This window comes from Dasypus novemcinctus, chromosome 11, assembly GCF_030445035.2.
Source record: "Dasypus novemcinctus isolate mDasNov1 chromosome 11, mDasNov1.1.hap2, whole genome shotgun sequence".
NCBI classification, from domain to species: domain Eukaryota; kingdom Metazoa; phylum Chordata; class Mammalia; order Cingulata; family Dasypodidae; genus Dasypus; species Dasypus novemcinctus.
The window spans coordinates 59109612-59129175 of NC_080683.1; the positions used below are offsets into that span (position 1 = coordinate 59109612).

General features: G+C 39.2%; 1 protein-coding gene across 11 annotated transcripts in view; it reads right to left on the reverse strand.

The window, feature by feature from the left end:
• The window catches only part of SYNCRIP (synaptotagmin binding cytoplasmic RNA interacting protein), a 27239-nt gene extending 8256 nt beyond the window's left edge, over window positions 1-18983 (reverse strand). For 2 of the 11 annotated variants that reach the window (XM_071218584.1, XM_071218583.1), the window contains exons 1-10: window positions 17996-18163; window positions 16451-16610; window positions 15636-15754; window positions 15417-15524; window positions 12917-13030; window positions 12640-12816; window positions 4768-4903; window positions 3602-3807; window positions 2323-2472; window positions 1878-1999 (exon numbers count right to left, since the gene is read on the reverse strand). In XM_071218584.1, coding sequence (XP_071074685.1) covers window positions 1878-1999; window positions 2323-2472; window positions 3602-3807; window positions 4768-4903; window positions 12640-12816; window positions 12917-13030; window positions 15417-15524; window positions 15636-15754; window positions 16451-16598 — 1280 coding nt within the window. In that variant the 5' untranslated portion in view covers window positions 16599-16610; window positions 17996-18163. Of the gene's footprint in view, window positions 1-1877; window positions 2000-2322; window positions 2473-3601; window positions 3808-4767; window positions 4904-12639; window positions 12817-12916; window positions 13031-15416; window positions 15525-15635; window positions 15755-16450; window positions 16611-17995; window positions 18574-18914 lie in introns of those variants that run through there. The other 9 variants (XM_071218585.1, XM_058307123.2, XM_058307126.2 and 6 more) reach the window with 9 other exon arrangements.
• Window positions 18984-19564: the final 581 nt, after the last annotated feature.

The window sequence follows — 19564 nt, forward strand, 5'->3', positions numbered from 1 at the left end:
GAATAATTTACTCTTGGTTGCATTTACACAGCACCTATTTATTTTATACTCAATTCATAAGGGTCCAGCTTTTCCTTGTTCCAACTGAATAAAAATGCTACTTCTCTAGGTTCACAGACCTTTGTTATACTCCGCTAATTTACTAAAGACGATAATTTATGTATCATCTTTTTCTGTCATTAATCTAATGACAACAGGGTAGTGCAATGATTCTCAACGAGGGACAACTAAGAATTTGTCATTGTCTGGAAATATTTTTAGTTGTCACAACAGGGGGAATAGGAGATGCTACTGGCTGGTATCTAGTGGGTAGAGAAGGCCAGGGATGCTCCTGAACATCCTACAAGGGATAGGTGCAGTAGTTAAGAGTGAAAACCTTGGGAAAAGACTGCCTTCATTCAAATCCAATTCCATTATTTTATAATCCAGTGACTGATCTTCGACAAGCTGATCTCTATGCCTCAATTTCCTCATCTCAATGTAGAGAACAGAATATCTAACTCCTCAATTCACAAGGATGCTATGAGGATTAAGAACACAGTTCCAAATAAGGAGTACCTGTTAAAACTTAAAAAAAAAAAATCAGTGGATGACTGCAACAAGCTGAAGTACACAATCATATGCAGTCATCTTTTCTTGGTTTGTTCTCCTTCTCAAATATCAAGATACACTGACATTCTGTTGAGTATCACCCTTCAAGTCACAACCTTATAAAAACTGTTCTAATTACATCTAATATAATCTCCTATTTTTTATATCCTGACACTAGTTTAATAAATCATAATCGTCTTCTGAAAGAGATGAGAAAGTTATTTTTAGAGCATATAGGTTAGACTCAGAGGGGTTTCAGAGAGATCATTAGCTCCCTCCTCAAAAGTCAGCTTTCTATAGTCTTTTACTACACCAAGCCCATAAAAAGCAAATGTCTCAGTAGTCCCAAAACAAGTATTAGTCACTCATAGTTAATCATAGTATAAAAGGTCTTACACAATTCAGTCTGATTCCATTTTGTAGTTGCCTAACTGCACAATCAGTTGCAAAAACTAGTAACTGGATCACTTTCCTGACTCTGAAGTAACAGAAATCTGTAGAAGCTCCCCTTCTACTGCATTCTAAACAAGGAAATGAGCAGGAAATTGACCTTAGATATACCTAATTTTCAATGATTATTTTCTTGCCTCAAAGAGCAATTACTTCTCTATCACTTGAGAAATTAATTAGTAACAATTTTTACAAAGTGTTAGTTTCACTCTCACCCAACTAAGATTCCTTCACTGGTTTATTGTGCAGGTATTCTTTTAAAATCTTCTAAAAATGTCCCTCAATTAATAAAACTCATTACACATCTACTTATTTTCTCATCTCAATATTACATTAAGAAAGCCCTCTTACTGCAGTTTACAAAACCCTGAACTAGTAAAATGAAATCTTTGGGGTGGTAACAGGTACAATATTTTGGTAATGCAGTCTCTTTTTAGTACAAAAGCAATTTACAAAAGTTGAGATTTAATATATTCTATTTCTCTAAGAACTCTGCACCTTTTAACCAAATATATTATTTTAGATTTTGGACAGCTAATATTTAAAACATTTTCAGAAACACACTCTGTGAAACACAGTATGAAATATCCTAGATTAATTTTCACTTAATTTAAACAGAGTCCCAGTTTTCTAGAATTACAATTATTTTCACAAATAGCCTACAGCAAGAGCTCAGTAAACATTCTTGACATTCTTGATATTTCCCCATTTCTCAAAGCTTTCAAATCAAGTTTTCTTTAAAAGGCATGTTATAGATTTGTTTAAACAAGTTTGAGTAACATCTGTTATTCTCCAGTTAATATGCCAACATTAAAACATATGCAAATTCCACTTACATTTGATTCTTTGCTGCTTGCCTCTGAGCTTTTCTTTCTTTCCTTTTCTGATCTGGTGGTTTTGCGAAAACAATTTCAATATTTTCTCCTTCCAAGTCTTTACCATTCATTTCTTCCATAGCCTTTTTTTTAAAAAAAGGTATTGATCAATATAAAAGCAGGTCTTTCAAAGCACTAATTCATTTTAAGTTAAAAAATATTTTATCATTAATGTTAGAAAAATGATAGAAAGCATCATTCAATTAGTAAGATAAAATAGGATTGTAGGTTAAATTATTTAAAAGCTCTATCTCTTGGCAAATCACAAACCTCATTAAACTAAGGCCTATAAAGGTTATCATGACTGAATTACATGATCTCTGTGTTTCCTTCCATTTTTAATGTTCCGATTCTAGGATGACTTAAATGTGTTAAATGTCTGATTTAAATGTCCCCACTTGTTTACCTTGACAGCACCATCTCGCTCATCAAAATGAATGAAAGCATAATCTTTTAGTTTCTTCACTCGCTCCAGTTTCCCAAAATGACTAAACGCTTTTTCTAAAATTTCTTCTGTTACAGTATTGGCAAGGTTACGTACAAACAGCACTTTCACCTGAAATTTAAAAAGCAAAACAAAACTCCCTGTATATATTTCTAAAGAGTTCCATTTCCAAAATGCCTCCTCCCACCAATCTGCAAAGTTAACTTTAATCACAACCCATTAGAAGAATTATAAGATAGACAACATGTTTGGTGGTTTTTATTGAATTAGTGATTATTTTGCAATAAAATGGGGCTAGTTATTTCCTAATAATGTGAATGCCATGCCCTAAATTAGCTGTTAACATTTTAACACTGAACACGGGTTGGGTCTGAAAACTAAGCGATCAGGAACTGCTTTTGAAATCTTAAAGGTAGGGGAGGGTGTTCCAAAATACAGCTAAGATAAATTCTCCCTTATATCCTAAAATCTCCTCAATGTATGATTATAAAATTTAACCCTTTGACTGAGAATACTACCCCTAAAATACTTGAAATATCATTTGAGTTTCCCTCATCTAAAATGCCAAACCCATGAGAACACAATAGGCCAGAGGAAAAAGGAATCCCAAATATCTAGTCCTATAATAATATTCAGTTCTCCTGGTAGTTCATACTGCCCCTTTTGATTTAACTGAATTATATATTTGACATATGGCCTATAAAGATTAAAGGGGGATACTTAGAAGTAAAGTCAAAGGGCCAAATAATAACTACAAACGCACTAGGAAGAGTAAACTGTTGACCTCAGATGTTTGTTCTCATAGGATGTCTCAACTGAGTGCTAAAGCAGGATACCTAATAATAGCTAAACCTTGTAACTACAGTAGCTCAGCTGGGGCCAGTAGTTCACTATTTTTAGGAGGAAGAGTTTTAACGCAAAAATCATGGAAGTGAATGGTACCATTCTGAAAAACTCACAAGCAATTGTTCTTAGAATCCACATAAAATCCAACCATCTTTACATCAAATAAACTAATCATGAAAGGTCTCACAACTATGGTTAAGTACTTGTTAATAAATTTCTACATTCATTTTCAGCACACGGTTATTTCTCATGTGGCCTTAATCCCTTAAAAAAGAACATGCATCTTACCTTCAAAAATAATGTTTAAAAAAAGTAAACAATTTTATAGTTTTCCCCCCTCTTCACTCTTCTTCCCACCAATCCTCAAAAAAATTTTTAACTTGAGTGTCATTACCTTTGCCATAACTTCAGGATCAGGATCTTCTATAGGGTCAGCCCATTCAACAGTTCCAACATTTCCCCAGACTTTGACTTTACCACTCATTAACCTACGCCGTGCCTGCGCAGCTGTTTTGTGATCTTCATATTCAAGGAAACAAAAGCCTCTGTTTTTTTTCTTATCATCCGGTTGGTGGTATAAAATGACATCTGTAAGACCCTCTGAAAGCAACCAACCATGATAAGAAAATTAGATAAAATAAGGAGCAATGAGTAGATCAGAGATTTATCTAAGACGCTATTTAAATGCCAAAATGAAAAAGAATCTCTTCACTGGCCTGGATAATTCATTTAATCTTCTCTTTCCTCAATTAGTAATGAAAATACCTAGTAGAATCAAGCTTTCCCAACACAGAAATCCCAATGAAAATAAAATGCATTCTTTTTAATTAAACCTAAGGTCTATTTAGCTTCCATTAATTCAGAGACAGATTTTAAAACCTTCACATAATTGCTTTAGAAAAATTGCAGAGGAAAATTTTATTATGCAGGTAAACACTAAAAATCTTTTTAATGACTTTTCTGGCTCTAGATACCAATGGCTTTATTTCAAATGAAAACAAAAATACTATAAATGTCTAAAAATCCTGAGTGTTCCTGAAGACTGATAAAGACTGTTTTGGTAAACAAAAATATTTTCTAATAAAACAGAGGAGCCTGTCATTTGAAAAATCTGTTATAAAAGATGTTTTACGGTACAAAAACATTGCTATTTATCGAAAATGTACAATATCTGCATATAGCAAAAGTACTTACTAGTTCTAAAATTTGGAAAATCAGACCATTACACAAATAAGCCTAAGAATACAAACTAGCACCTAGAAATTCTTCATATGCAAAAAGAAATGCAACCTTCCAAAACAGGGGAAATAGAGCAAAGATTTTGAAACCAATGAATTCAAATCTCAGATGTATTTACTAACTACACAACCTTCATCAGTTATTTCCCCTCTCTGTGCCTATTTCCTCATCTGCAAAATGGTGTTAACCTACTTCATGAAGTTGTACTAAGCATTCAGTGAGTCAGTAAGTGCAGTGTTTAGAACACTGGATGGAGTAGAGAAATATGCAATTACTTTCACTATTAAAAGTTGTACCTCCCTCCAAATAAATCCAACTTACCCGTTACTTTGCTAAATTCTTCTAGAATCTGTTCCTTGGTTTTACTCTTAGGAATAGAGCCCACAAAAAGCCTATTATTGGCAACGGATATGCAGACACCAATGTGCTTTCCAGAACGAATTTCATGATTATTATACTGAAAATGGGGGGGAAAAAAAAGCAAAATTTTTTCACAAATTAAAATTTCACCAGTATGTTTATCAAGAATTTTTATCCTTTCAAAAACATAGTTCACCATGAGACACTGTAAATGAAAATTAGTCTGAGGAACAGGTAGGAAGACTGTATTTGCAAAACACACTAAGCAATTTCATGAATTAAATCGAAAGTTTATTGTGAAACCCTTTAAGTCTAGGAAATTTCATAAATTAAAAGGAATTATGTCCTCTAGCAGTTTGCTTATATTTTTAAAATACTGCTTCTACAATACCTTAACTGCTATTCAAATTCATCCTGCCAACCACTTATTTTTTGCCTGCTTATTTTGTTAACCAGCACCTAAACCTACTTTTCCATCTTCCCTTCCTCTCATAAAAAGTTGCAATGAAAGAATTCTGCGCTACGCTTAATTTTACCTATGAAGAGATGCTTGTTATTCTGAATCTGATACTGATTTTCCCCCACACTTCATTTTCATCAGACATACAATAGAATTATGAGAAAGAGACTGATTATCAAAGAAACTATAAAATTATAGCCAAGAATAGTCTTAATTTTAAAGTAACTGTACCCCATGGCAGGATAAGATACTGTAAAATATTTTATAGAGCAGAGATAAAATCCAACCTGTCAAACTGACAAATCTACTCATCAGTATTTACAAACCAAAGTTCAAAATTATCTAAGTTATATGGAAAAGTTGATTATGTGAACTATACAATTAAAACCACCTGAAATTTTGTTATCAGTGGTAGCAGAAGCAACAATTCTTCAGTTCTTTCCCCATCTGGCCTTGCAATCCATCTTAAACATACATCCAAGTAGAGCTATAACAGAGTAAAGAACCAAAAATTCCCTTCAGCTTACACACCAGCCTTATGCCTGATGGCCAAAGAACCCATCCCTCTCTCTAAAGATTCCCATTCTTGCACAATTACACCAGGTTTAACAGACAGAAACATACATAAGCCAGGAAATTGCTCTGGATTTCTCCCTCTCCCCTCTTTATCTCCAGATATTCAATTAAACACAAAGTCCAAATATTCTACCTCCAATTCTGAATAGTTGCATACTCTTTCTTCCCCACTAATAATTCAGACTGTCCAAGTCTCTGGACATCCTGACCCCAATATTTTCTATATGCCAGATATGTAACTTGTTAAATAAAATGACCATAATTTTTACCTACGTAAGTATTTTTCAATGGTTCCCATCACCAAAAAGAAGTTCAAATACTCAAACATCATATAAGTCTCTTCTCAAACTCTTGCTACTTCTTTCTCTACTTCTTTCTCTCCAAAATTCTTTATAATCTTACCTATTTACATCAGTCCTCAAACATGCAGTTTCATACTTCTAAATCTCTGAACAAAAATATATGCCTTCCCTAAAACTTCTCCCTATCCAAATTCCTGTCTGCCTAGAGATTGAGCGCAACCATTAAATACTCTGAATTCCCTAAATCCTATAAATTTAGGTCAACAACAGCCTCTTCTGTTAATATAGACCAACAGTTCTCAATGGCAGCAATTTCTCCCTCTGTACCCACATCCACCCCCAGGAACAACTGGCAATGTCTGAATATATTTTGATTGTCACAACTGTTTATCCTGCTACTACCATCTACTAAATCTAGTGGGCAGAGGCCAGAATTGCTACTAAACACCCTGCCATGCACAAGAGAGCCCACCAGCACGAACTGTCAATAGTGCCAAGGCTGAGAATGCTTGACCTGGACTTTACCTTCTCATACCCAGTTTATACTGTATTTACATGTCTGTCTCTTCTATTAAAGGCATAAACATTCCCTTGCCTGGCAAGCAGCAGAGCTACAGCTGAATCCAGGAATGCACAGGATTACAATTTTCTTTGGTACAATCCTTGTAGTTCCCTGTAAGACCCCTTTATAAATTAAAGGATCAAGGAGTATTTACAGTCATCAATGGCTGAGACAAGTAGACTACCTTATTTCAAAACACAAACGTAAGAACAAAAAATGCTTTATGACATGCAAATCCCTAGATTCTTATGATCTAGCATCAGATAGCCAGCTGTAGTGACTCATCAATAACTTTCAATTTGGTCATCTAGTATGTTAACACTATGAAACTGACTATAACAATTTAAACATCAGAAAAAATGGAAACTATTTTGAGGGTGACAGAATGACAGAAAATTCCTAACAACTAAAAAATCTTAGAAGAGGTTTTAGAATTCTTGGTTATTATATCCGGAGAATACTACTAAGCAACCACAATCTTTAAAAGAAATCTAGAAGGGGAGACAAGAGAATGAAGATTCCACCAGGGCAACAATAATCAGAGAAATAAGAGGAAGACAGACAACCTGTAAAGTAGACAATACTTCCTTCAAACATAGCCACATTAACAATGCTGCTTTGAAGTGTTTTATGATGGTTCCTTTGTTATCTACAGAAAGTTTCTTTCCTTCTAACCCACCATCCATTTGTCCTACTTTGGTTTCTCAGGCCAGGGTAGGTAGAAGGTATGAAGATGGCTGCTATGATCTCCTAATGCATTCCTAAGAATAAAATAAACGCCATGAAGATTTAGCAGAATTTATAAAATTTTAACCCTTCTCGACCCACAATTTTTAAATTAAAAATCTGAAACAATTATAGGTAACCTAGTGAGTAAAAGGCTACCCTATGAAAATAAGCCGTTAAAGGAGCCCCTTTTAAGAAGCCCCTCTGGGCATACTCTCCAAATTAAGCAAGAAAATAAACATTTCCTAAGGCAACAACTCTCTACAGATTAAGTGCACCCACAAACAAACACACACATATGTATAGTGAAATTTGCTTAACTCTCATTCTTTAATATGTTAAAACCTTAAATTAAAATGCAAACTTTTCATCCCAGTAGGTGAGGGGGGAATGCACTGCAAAACCTCGTTCAGTCTTACTTTGGCTTTGCATTTAATACTGACAAACCATAACTATCAAAAAAGTTTGTGTAGGACATACTGAAGGCATAGAAGTGAACAAAAAATTTTGAAAAGATCTTTCCAACTCTAGGAAGGTGGGCCCTAAATGTTAAATTTGAGAACTACCCTTCAGGTTGAACACCACATTTAGTCAATGCAGGTTTGAGTGTTTAAAAACACCAAAATACGAGTTACAGTCTGTAGTATTCCTGTCACCTAGGCTCAAAATCTTAAGTCACTGTTTTCCTTCCTTCATAGCCAGTCACTAAATCCCCAGGAGGTTAGCAATCTCAGATTTAGAATCTGATCCTAAGTGGTTGCTCAGTGCTAACAGCAGCAAAGCCACTACCTCCCAAACATACCTACTTTATTTTTAAACATTTCTTAATTAGAAAGTTATTCACTCTGAGTCAAAATCTACTGCCTTAAAAATTCTATAAATTTCTGCCTTTGGGGAGTCAAACAAATCTATTCCCTCCCCTAAATGACAGCATTCTATATCCTATAGGAAAATCTTGTAATTCAGTTGGTTCTATATGCTTAGCTCACCATTCCTTCCCTGACACTGGCAAAGTACCTCCACAGGAAACACTGCACCCCTTAAATAAAAGAGTGACATCCATAATACAATATTTTAGGTGTCGACTGAAATTGAGGGGCCTAAAAGCTGGAGACTATGATTTAATCTTTCATTTCTTCATCATTCTTTTATCACATGTAGTCCATGATCACCTTAGCTTATTTGGCAACCACACCACATTGCTGACACATAGCACAGCCTATAATTTACTTGTTAAATTGTACAGGGTTCAATTCCATTTTGCTGGATGTGAACTATATATTTCCCAAGAGATTAAAATCTTTTCAGGTCCTGATTTTGTCATCCAGGGCAATAATTACTGCATGAAGCTTCAAATCACCAAACATTTCAAAGGCAGTCCAACTATGCCCTCATTAATTCACTGATGAGTAGAATAGAATCTACAGCATAGCACTAGTATCCTACCATCTCTTCCTTCAAAATCTATAACCTTTCCCTTCTACTGATGCTACCATTCCCCCACCCCCTTGGCCTGTTCCCTTTTCCATTCAAACATCCTTCATCCTTTGCCATTTACATCATGCTACCCACACCAAGGCTCAAAACTTTAACAGCATACTGCAGTTTGGCCAAGCAAGGAATGATTATTACCTTATGGCTTTGACTTTGACTTTACATACTGTTTTTATCTCCTACTTCTACACAAATGAGCATTGCTTCAGCTAGATTCACCTACTTTTTCTTTACTGTCCTACTCTAACCTCCTTACCAAAGCCTTCTCTGAAATCCTAACCCAAAGGAAATCTCTCTCTTCATCCATCCTTACTCTTCTGTACTCACCTGGTGAGAGAGCTTCTCTAAAGCCAAAAGCTGGATCAAACTACCTTACATGCCCATAGCAAAAGTCTTAATGTCAAACATAATAAATCTTTGCTAAATTTCTTTCAAAATACTTTGTAGACCCATCTTTGTGGACCAGCTGTGTTCACCAAAATGGTTGTACACACAACGTACTCTGCCATTCAGAACCTCTGATGAATAAAACCACCAGGGGCTATTAAAACTATAACTTCTATCCTGAAAACTGAAATTATCTATTCCAGTGTCTGTAAGATAGGCACTATTAGCATTTTCAGCAGAGTATTTCCATTATACAGGACTGTAATGGATATTGTAGCACCAGTGGTCCTGGGCTCCGAAACAGCAGCACACCACCCGACTACACACGCACACTTCCCTGCCCTTCCTCCCCAGTCTTTATGACTACCCTCAAACACCACATATTATTTCTAAATATCTCACTCAGGGAGGTAAGGAAAACGCATCATCACCCATTAGTATACTCTAATCCCTTCTTCTCAAGGAGGCACAGAATAAATAACTGCAAATGGAAGCTTAAAAACCTTTAAATAGCAGACAGGTACATAGAAATGCTGAAATTTGTTGTATCATTAAAAGTCTATCAGGGATGCAGATATAGCTCAAATGGTTCAGAACTTGCTTCCCATGTACAAGGTTCTGGGTGCAATCCCCAGTACCTCCTAAAAAAAAAAAAAAAGTGTCAGATGGCATCGGTCAGCCAGTCAAGTCATTTTATCCAGCACCTACAGCACTGCAGTTGCACTGTTCTAAGTGTTGGGGATATAGCAATCAAGTGCTTGTATTCTAATGTGGAGATATGAAAAATCAATATACAATGCCAAAAACTAATTAATTGCAAGTATATCTAAGCATTCAATTTCACCATGTTCAGGACAATGGGATGATTGGGAACAAGCTGTTCAGAGTCAGGGAAGGCATTCTAAGAAGACCTAACTAATGAAAAGGTAACAGCCAGAAGAAACAGGTGAAGTAATCAAAAGCAGAAGAGTGAGAGAAGGCTTGAAATGGAAGTGGAGAAGTAAACAGGGAAAGCAAAGGATAATGTTTCAATTATTTCCTCAAAAGGCTAACATTTAATTTAATTGTATTAAGGCAAATCTCCCAATTCCATTATCATCATATCCTAGACACAGTAAATATTTCTTCAGGGAAAGAAAAAAAAAACCAACGCTGATAGTTTCAATTTACCATAGTGGATGAATGTTTATCACTACCCCACAGGACTATCTTTCAAAATGGCACCACAGAAAGCAAATGTGGCTCAAGCAATTGAGCTCCTGCCTACGACATGGGAGGTCCTGGGTTTGGTTCCCAATACTTCCTGGAGAAGACAAGCAAGACAGCAAGCTGGCACAATGGGCAGGTGTGGCGAGCTGACGCAACAAAGGAGACACAAAGAGGAAAGAAAATGAGACACAAAAGCAGGTAACTGAGTAGCTCAAGCGACTAAGCACCTCTCCCACATGGGAGGGTCCCAGGTTTGGTTCCCAGTGCCTCCTAAAGAAATGAGCAGACACAGAGAACACACAGCACAATGGACACAGAGAGCAGACAATGAGTGCAAATGGGGAGGGGGTGGTGGTGGTAAATAAATTAATCTTAAAAAAAGGGAAAAAAAGGCACCATAATGCTAGGTATTCAATATTCACCAAAGAGTAAAATAAATTATGACCCTGAGAGAAGGGTTCAAAATCATGAGAGAGAAATCCATTAAAAAAAAATGAAAGAAGATGTAAGGCAAGAGTTCCTAGAACAATCAAAAAGGTTGCTTTGCTTGGTTATCTATGAAGTTTCTGTATTAGCATTAAAAACTAATTAATAAGACTATAAACAAGCCTACAACAATATAATTTTGCATTGTTATAATTTACTGGTTAAAACACGTTAACTGCCCAAACTGAAACATATTTCATAATGTATCCTCCTGGCACTCACATCACATTCCAACTAAATTATATAGTATCTTTCATTAATGATGCATCTTTACGATTTCGGGAAATCATTCAGAAATAAGTTCTAGCAAGAACCTACCATAATTAGCACATTTTGGTAGCAAGAATGAAGTAGGTGACAAATGTTAGTTTAATGATTCTTTTTAAAAATATTAAATACATAAACCAGTACTTGTAAACCTAACACTTAAGTAACAACACTTCTCATTAAACAAAATTAAAACATAATATAATATCTAATAAACAAAACAGGCTGAAATCACCAGCTAAATTCTGTACTAGCTTTTGTAGTTACGACAGCTACCCTGGTAAAAATGTTCTATTTTATAGAACTAAATTAAATTGGATGATTTCTAAGACACCTTTCTAGAGCTCTAATCAAGCCCTTTAACTGAATTGTTAAACTAAAAGTTTGACAGCTCCAAGATTATCGCGTATGATTCTCTAGAGAGCTACATCCCTTCTAAAATAGGAAGCATTCTTTTTTAAGGAGAAAAAAACCCACAACTTAAAAAGAAATAACTAAAAACTTGAGTTCTTTTTTCAAAGACACTATGTACTTTTAAAAAGCCTAATTTTCTAAAATCAAACCTTCATCCTGTAAGTATGCTTACTGTTTTAATTTTCTCCTTAAGGTTTGCCTTGAAATGTAAGTGATTTATCTGATGAGGGGTTGGAAAAGTACTGACACTTAGGAGAAATCATTCAGGGGATTTTAAATTTGCACTGACTTATCCACCAATATGTAACCCAGGTTAAGATAATTTTAACACAAGCCATAATGAACCCTCTAAAAAGGTTCCTCCCCAGTTATTTTTTTTGGTACATGGGTTGAAATTAACTTTGGCTTCTTTGTAAAATACAGTTAACTAGTTTTAAAGAGTTATAGGAGCCATTTTCAAAACATTAAAAGTTCATTGTTTTTTTTTCTTAACAAGCTGGGAAAATAACTAGAGTCTCACCTGACATGGTATTTTTAAATCAGTATTGCCACTCACCACAAAATCCTTTATTAACTAGAAATATATTATCACATTGTCTTTTGAAATATTTTAGAAAAAAGGATACTCAATTGTGTCCAAAAACTATAGAAACCCTATCAGGTACTTTCTCAAACCTTTTCACATACTTAAAATTTTTTTTTTTTTAATTTAAAAAACCACTAAATCACGTTTCAAAAAACCAGCCACTAGGAATTCTGCCACACTATCTTATGGATCCTGAATCCTATTTAACCACAATTGCAAAAATACGGTTACAGTGTGTACATACATAGAGAATATGTAAGACTGATTAACCAGCATCTCAAAAGATGTTTGGCTAACTCAGGCAAAATAAGAAAACGGCATTAAAGAAAGCGAATGTGAAGACTGAAGGAAAAAAACAACTTACCAATTTAACAGCCTCCTGAGCTGCTTCTTTTGTACAAAAAGTGACAAACGCATAACCTCTGTTTAGACCGGTGAGTGGATCCATCATTAGACGAAGATCCCATATAGGCCCAGCTTTCTCAAATAAAGGAACAAGTTCATCCTCAAACAGATCTCTTGGGATCTTGCCTACAAATATCTGTAAATTAAAATATGAAGTAAAAACCATGGAGAATTTTTTTAGGTGGGAAAATATTTGTGCATTCATTACAAAAGGTACAAATTTTTAATTTCTTTACCTCAGTGCCAACAGAAGGCTGCTGACCTGAATAAACGGAATCTGGAGGTGGTCCCCCATACTTCCTCTGTCCAGTGGTCACATCAAGCGTGTAGCCTGTTCTTTCCAAGAGTGCCTTGAAAAGTTCAAATGCCATTAGTATATTTAACTCATAAGACTATATGATGCATTTAGTAGTTAAAAATCAATCTTGTTCAAATCTTTCCAATTCTCTTTGGCAGCATTACATAATTTCTAGCGTTTATTTTAGTTATTCCCCTATAATGTGTACTTGTTATAGCCCTAATTCATAGTCAAAATTTCAGGATCCGACTAAAATTAATTTCTCATCTTCAACTCATTACTGAATTGTGCTTAACAGAAATTACGATCTTAATCCATCAACAACTTTCAATGCAGGGTATGTCTACTCTGCTTTACTACCTGAAAAATTAATATACCTGATTTGGTTGAGTTTAATTTTCTCGAGGAAGGCACTAAATAAGTTACCTTTCCCAAGTCTGCATTACTTACCCAACAAATACCCTGTCCCCACAACCCTAGAGGTACACACTGCCATTCTGGGCATTTTGTCAACCTTTATAGAAATTACACTCCCCACACTAAGCCTAGAAACAGCAGGAAAAGCAATCTTTGCTTGTTTGACATTCAAGTTCCATGCTTCACAGGACAGCAATATCATCCAGAAAAAAAGCCAAAATCACTTTGAAAAATATATACAGTTGCAACAATGTGTCAGAACTTCCACATTAAAACACCCTCAAGGTGAAGTGTTAAATTTTACACAACTCATATTTACTCAGGGCATTATGAATTTCCTTTCATCCCTTAAAGGCAAAAGTACTAGAAAGTAGTCTACCACAGACTAAGAAAAACTGCAAGGAGTATTCCCCTTCTCTACCATCTCAACCAAAAAGAATGAAAACCACTCTTAAATAGCAAAACCAATCTAATAAATGGCTGGTAAATTTTGAAATAAAAACCAATTCACTAACTATATATAACAAAACATATCAAAAGGCTGTTAAATGAGTTGGGGTCACTTGTCCCTGAAAATGGCAATTAAGACAGGTTTTAACATTTTCTACTGACCAAAGAACACTGTAAACACTTATGAAAAAATACAATAATTCACAAAAACTTTTGATCTTAAACTATCAAAAAAACTCACAAAAAGCTATATATTAAGTACCGCTTTTTCTATTACACGCAAATTTCAGCTTGCTTAGGGGAGGTTAGCAATAAAACTAAAAACTCAAATCAATGACTATAATCTAAACCATAAGTGGTTCATCTTCCCTGTTTCCCATATGTAATTCCTATGCTTGAAAAAGTTGACTTTTTCCTTAACCCTTTTGTGACCCAAGAAATACCTTATGTCAATCCCTAAGAACAAAGAGGAATATCTACTTTCCTGTCACATATCCTATAAAAATGTCTCTGCCCTGTTGTCATAAGTTAAGTCATAAAAGCTTTAAGCCACCACCTTCCAAAAATAAAAATGAAGTGAACTTCTAAGGTTTTACAAACTTTTAATAAATTCAAACTCCCAAATTATGGCTTAATTACAACTGACAAAATTTACAATTGGGGCAACCATACTCCATTTTCATGGAAAAATCAGATTTATACTTCAAAATCAATTCACTCACAGCTCCACCCGTGGAAGACTCAAACTCATGATAATAACAGTTAACTCCATACTCTTATCTTCATGTTCCAGGCTACCATCTTGCCACTACAAAATATCACAGAACTCCTGTTCTGTACTTAACAAGTTCGTTTTCCTAAACTATAATCTTTGGTTCAAGCGGACTGACACACTGTATTAAGAGCACCAGGTCAGAACTAATATGACCACCATATCTGCTATAAACTAAAAATTCACCAACACAAAGATCAAAACTGAGTTAATTTGAGGCCATTTACTTTCCTATGACCTTAAACAACTTACACTTCAATTTCCTCATTTATGTCTCCACATTAAACAATTCTGTTAAAAGCTGCTTTAAAAATAAACAAAATTAACCTTAATAAACCCTATTAATGGATATAGAAAAAGACAGTGTTTAAATTTAAGATAAGCAGCCAAATGCTAAATGTTCACTCTCCACAAGTGTGGGGCAGACTGATCTCCCAGTTTGGTCCCATTCTCAGCAACCTGGACTTGCATATTTTCAAAAGTGTCTAATATAATGGATGTGTTTCCTTAAATCGTTTAACTGGAATATCAATAGTGCAAATTTAAAATAAACGTCAGTAGCTAGGTAACAAAAAATAAAAAGAACAGTGAATTGCTTTAGAAACAAATTGTTAAGGAGCAGAGAACTTTGCAAATAAATAAAAATTAGTACAGTATCTCATGGCTATTCAGTTTCAACATCTTAAAAATACATGCAACCATTTAATACCTAAGGCATATTTATTTACCAAAGCTAGTAAATAATTAACAGAAGTTTAAAACTAAATGGGGTAAGAAAAAAAAAGTTTTTTAAACATACCTTAATTTTTGCCTCATCTGGTCCTTTGCTAGAATCTGCTACTTTGGTCCCCTGTTTTTCTCTCTGCCTGTAAGTCTTCATGACTCCACATAAAAAGGCACTTTTGTTCTGTAAAAAATTTGCCAATCATATTTAACAATAACTTTCATACCCATATCTAATTAAACTAAGTACACCAAAACACTTAAGTTTTTAATCTTACAATGACATTAACATTACCTGAACATGAGAGAGATCACTGTCTTTAAACTGTTGAAGAACTGCCAAAGCACCGTCTTCATTGAATTCTTTTAAAGCTTCGATAGCTCTTTCATCTAAATCACTATGTGCAACTAGCCCTGGAGAAGAGAAAACAGTTGTCAACTTTTAATATTTTGGAAAAGATTAGAAAAGACCACTGGCCAGTACAAGAACTTATGTGCCAACTATTGATTCTATTTCCCTTATCTACATAATACAAAACACATACTTTGGCCATTTCTGAACTAAATAACACCTCTCAACCACATTTACAATAATGAATCAACTTCATTTATATCTTGTTTTGTGCCTAAGAAATTTTGAACACTAAATATTTCTACAATAAATATATAGGCTTACAAATCCTACAACCAACCAACAAAATACCACACGTGACAACTGAACCTCTATCCAAATTCAAATACCACTAGACAAAGTAACAGCCACACCAAGACAGGGTACAAGTCTACAATTACCAAGTTATTTAACAAGAATACTACTATAAAAATACTCAAAAACTTCACATGGCCTGCTCCCAACATTTAGTGGCAGCTGTTGCCACTGTCTCATACTCATCCACTGGCCAGCCAGCCTTCAGCTCCTACCCCTCCCTTCCAAATTCCCTCCCTCTACATCTTAACCTCTGGTTCAATCTAAGTATCAACTATCTCAACACATCAAAACTCCAGTTCCCACACTTATTGGAAACCACAAAAAGTTGCTATATTTTAGCTCAAAGCCAGAAATCCAATAGAAAAATTTCATAATGTAATTTTGCAAGTGTTGGTTCTTACCTGCAACGTAAATTTCATCTAGTTTTTCAGCAACTTTCTGTGGTAAACCAGCATCAAGCAATGTCTGAAAATTTTCTGAATGGATAACTGCAGAAGTAGTATCCATGGGCTCTTCAGTACCATTTCCATTAACATGTTCTGTAGCCATGTTTCCAGAGATCTGTTCAAACGCAATAAGCAAAATTAAACTAGAATCTTCAAATAAGAGAGGACAATATGAGAGCCCCAATCTTTACTTACTCTACCATTTACTACACCAGCCAGTCTGCACGTCCCTTAAAAGAGGCCTTAAAAGTCACTATCGCCTGACAAGCCAGATTTGGAGCATGGGCACAGACGGACCGATTCACTGTTTTTCCTTAGCACCACCCCTGACTCACCTGCTAACACTTCCTAAGAAGAACCGTGTTACAAATGGAGCCCAATCAGCACAGGGGCGAGCCAGCACGCCACATGCAGCTGTGCCCGTACAGAAAATGAAGGTGTGTGCGGCAAAAGCAAAGCTGGGCTTGTTCCTCTCAAAGGTAAACCCCCAAAGTGCGCGCTTTTCCCGCCTGCCGCTTATAGATCAGTAACAACAGCCAGCGAAGAACAAAGCGCTCATACAAGCTACCTTCCCACCACCCCATTTCTCCACCCTTCACCCCCTCACCCTAAAAGCCCGCCCCTGACTCCGCACCCAGAACAGCAACCTCACTGCTGCGGCCGCCAGGAGCCCATTAGAAACACGTGCTCTGCGTCTTCAAATGTCCTACAACTTCCTTCAACGGAAACCCACCGTGTTCCAGGCCAAGACGATCATTACCGGTTCCAAACATCAACCCGAAGCCGCGGTCGAGCCCCCAGAAAGCAGTAGTACAATCTCGCCCGTCCACACCGAGGCCGCGGAGGAGCCAGCCCACAGGCTCATCACCCCCCCCCCCCCCCCCCCGCCCCAGCACTGCCATCTCCGCCGTGACACATGGCCCTCTCCGCCCTGGGCACTCCCCGGGCGCCGACGACCCCCGGGGCCTGCAGCCCCGCCGAGACATGACCCTGCGGCGCGTTCTGCAAGCCCCCTCCCTCACCCGTCAGTGCAGTGACTGCGGCGCCGGGACCCGCCGTCCCACCCCTGTCCGAAACGGCAACCCGGAGGCGTGAGGGCGTTCCGCGAACTGCCCGACGCCCGCCGGACAGCAAGCACCATCCAAGCCTGCCGCGCGGCCGCCGGACGGGACCCGCACCTCTCCGCCCACTCCGGCGCCGCGGCCACGGCCACGACAGCACCAACTCTCATGCCGCTCGCAGTCCGCGCGGGCCATGGGGCCATGGACGTGCCTCCTCCCTGGAGCGCCGCAGACAAAGCCAGAACGGCGGCAGCACATGGAAAGGAGGAAGTGGCGGCGCGGACCGCGGCCTACTCCCAAGCAGACCCAGTCAACGTGCTCCTCTCCCCTTGGAATCCATTTTCCAGAAAAGCCGGTTTCTGCCCGCGCCGCCCTTCCTCAGCTCACTCCACAATGTCACAGAGCTCCCCTCCCAGGCCCGGGTCCTGGCGGTCGTTACCTCCCCGTTGGGCTGCGGCGGAGGAATCCTGTCGGAGGGGATCGGGTTGCGGGAAACGCGTGCTCGCTGCTCCCTATGTCCGGCGCGAGTGGAGCTGTTGTAAAATGGCGGCCGAAGCTCACGCCGCTGGCAGCAAACCCGATCCAGTTCCACTCGTCTCCGAGCGCGCTCCCAGTGCGCGCGCGCGCCCCCGCGTGACCCTCCCCCCTTTTCTCCCCTCCCTCGCGCGTTCGCTTCTCTCACTCCTTCAAGCCCCTGCCCTCCTCCAGCTCCTCCTTCTCCCCTTGCCACCACCACCAGCCTCCGTCCTCCTCTCGGCCTTTCTTCTTCCCCTCCCTGCTTCTTTCCCCCACCGTTCCCTTTCCAGTCTGCGGTCGCTCAGACACGAGTGGCCGCCTTTCCTCTCCTTCGTCGCTCCCTCCCTCCCTCCCTCCCTCGCGCTCTCTCTCACTGTCCAGTCCCCCAGTCCCAGCCGAGTCGGCTCCTCTCTTTCTCTCTCCCGCGCTGACGTGACGACGCAGTCTACGCCTCGGGACGCGCGCCCGTGAGCTCCGCCCCCGCGCTCCGCCGCCTCTCTGCTCCTCACCCCCCGGGGGGCGCGAGGCCCCGCCCTTCCGTTCCGGCGGTGGCGGAGGGGCCAAGAGTGAATGAAAGGCCCGCCCCTTCCCCTCCCGACACTCCCCATCCCGTTCCCTTCCAGGCGGGGCGCGCCGGCTCAGCGTGTCCCACTCGTTCTCCTTTGTCAGGAGACGGGCATCTCCCCACCCCGCCCCACCCCCACCGCGGCACCACGCGCACGCCACCCCCTTCGAGCACCCGCACGCCCTTCCCGACGCCTGTCCCAGGTGGCCGGGCGCCGGGCCGGGGGCACGGAACGTGACCGCAGCTTCCCGGACGGCACCCACCCGTCCGCGCGCACCTAGCCTCCGCCCCCGGCGCTGTCGCCGCGTAGCCGTCCCAGGCGCTGTCCACGCCGCCTCCCGCGCTCTCCCAGCTCGGGAAGCTGCAGGCGCACGTGTCCCCCGGGGCGGGGCAAGGCAGACAATGGGGCCACGGGGGAGGGGAGCGGCTCGGAGACCTGCGGACCCACAGTCCGCGGGGCTAGCAGGGTCGCGTGCAGGAGTCGCCCGGGAGAGTCCCGGTCACTTCATCCGGAGACCCCGCGCGGCTTCCCTTCCTCTAGAACCTTGGGCGAAGGGTGGGGCGCCCGAGGTTCGGACAGGGAAAACTGGCAGCTTTTGAAGGGGTACCGGACTGGCCTCGGTGGAGCGAGCAGCGGCTCCCGCCAGGGGAATGATATAAAGGCCAGATTTGGAAGCGAAACCGCCGGTGGTGAAGGGTTGTGCAATTCGCCGTTTCAGTCTCTGGCCATTTAAGCAGTTCAGGGTTTCTCCGTAGCACAGTTTGAACAACTTGAAGCAGCACAAAGCTGAGTGATTAGGGCAACTGAGGAAAATATCTTTTCAAAAATTCATTTCAAAATACTTTGCAAGTAAATCTTTTGTGAAGTGACGTTTCCTTTGTAACCGTTTACTAGGTACAAGGAAGACAAGACAAAAGCATTTGAAT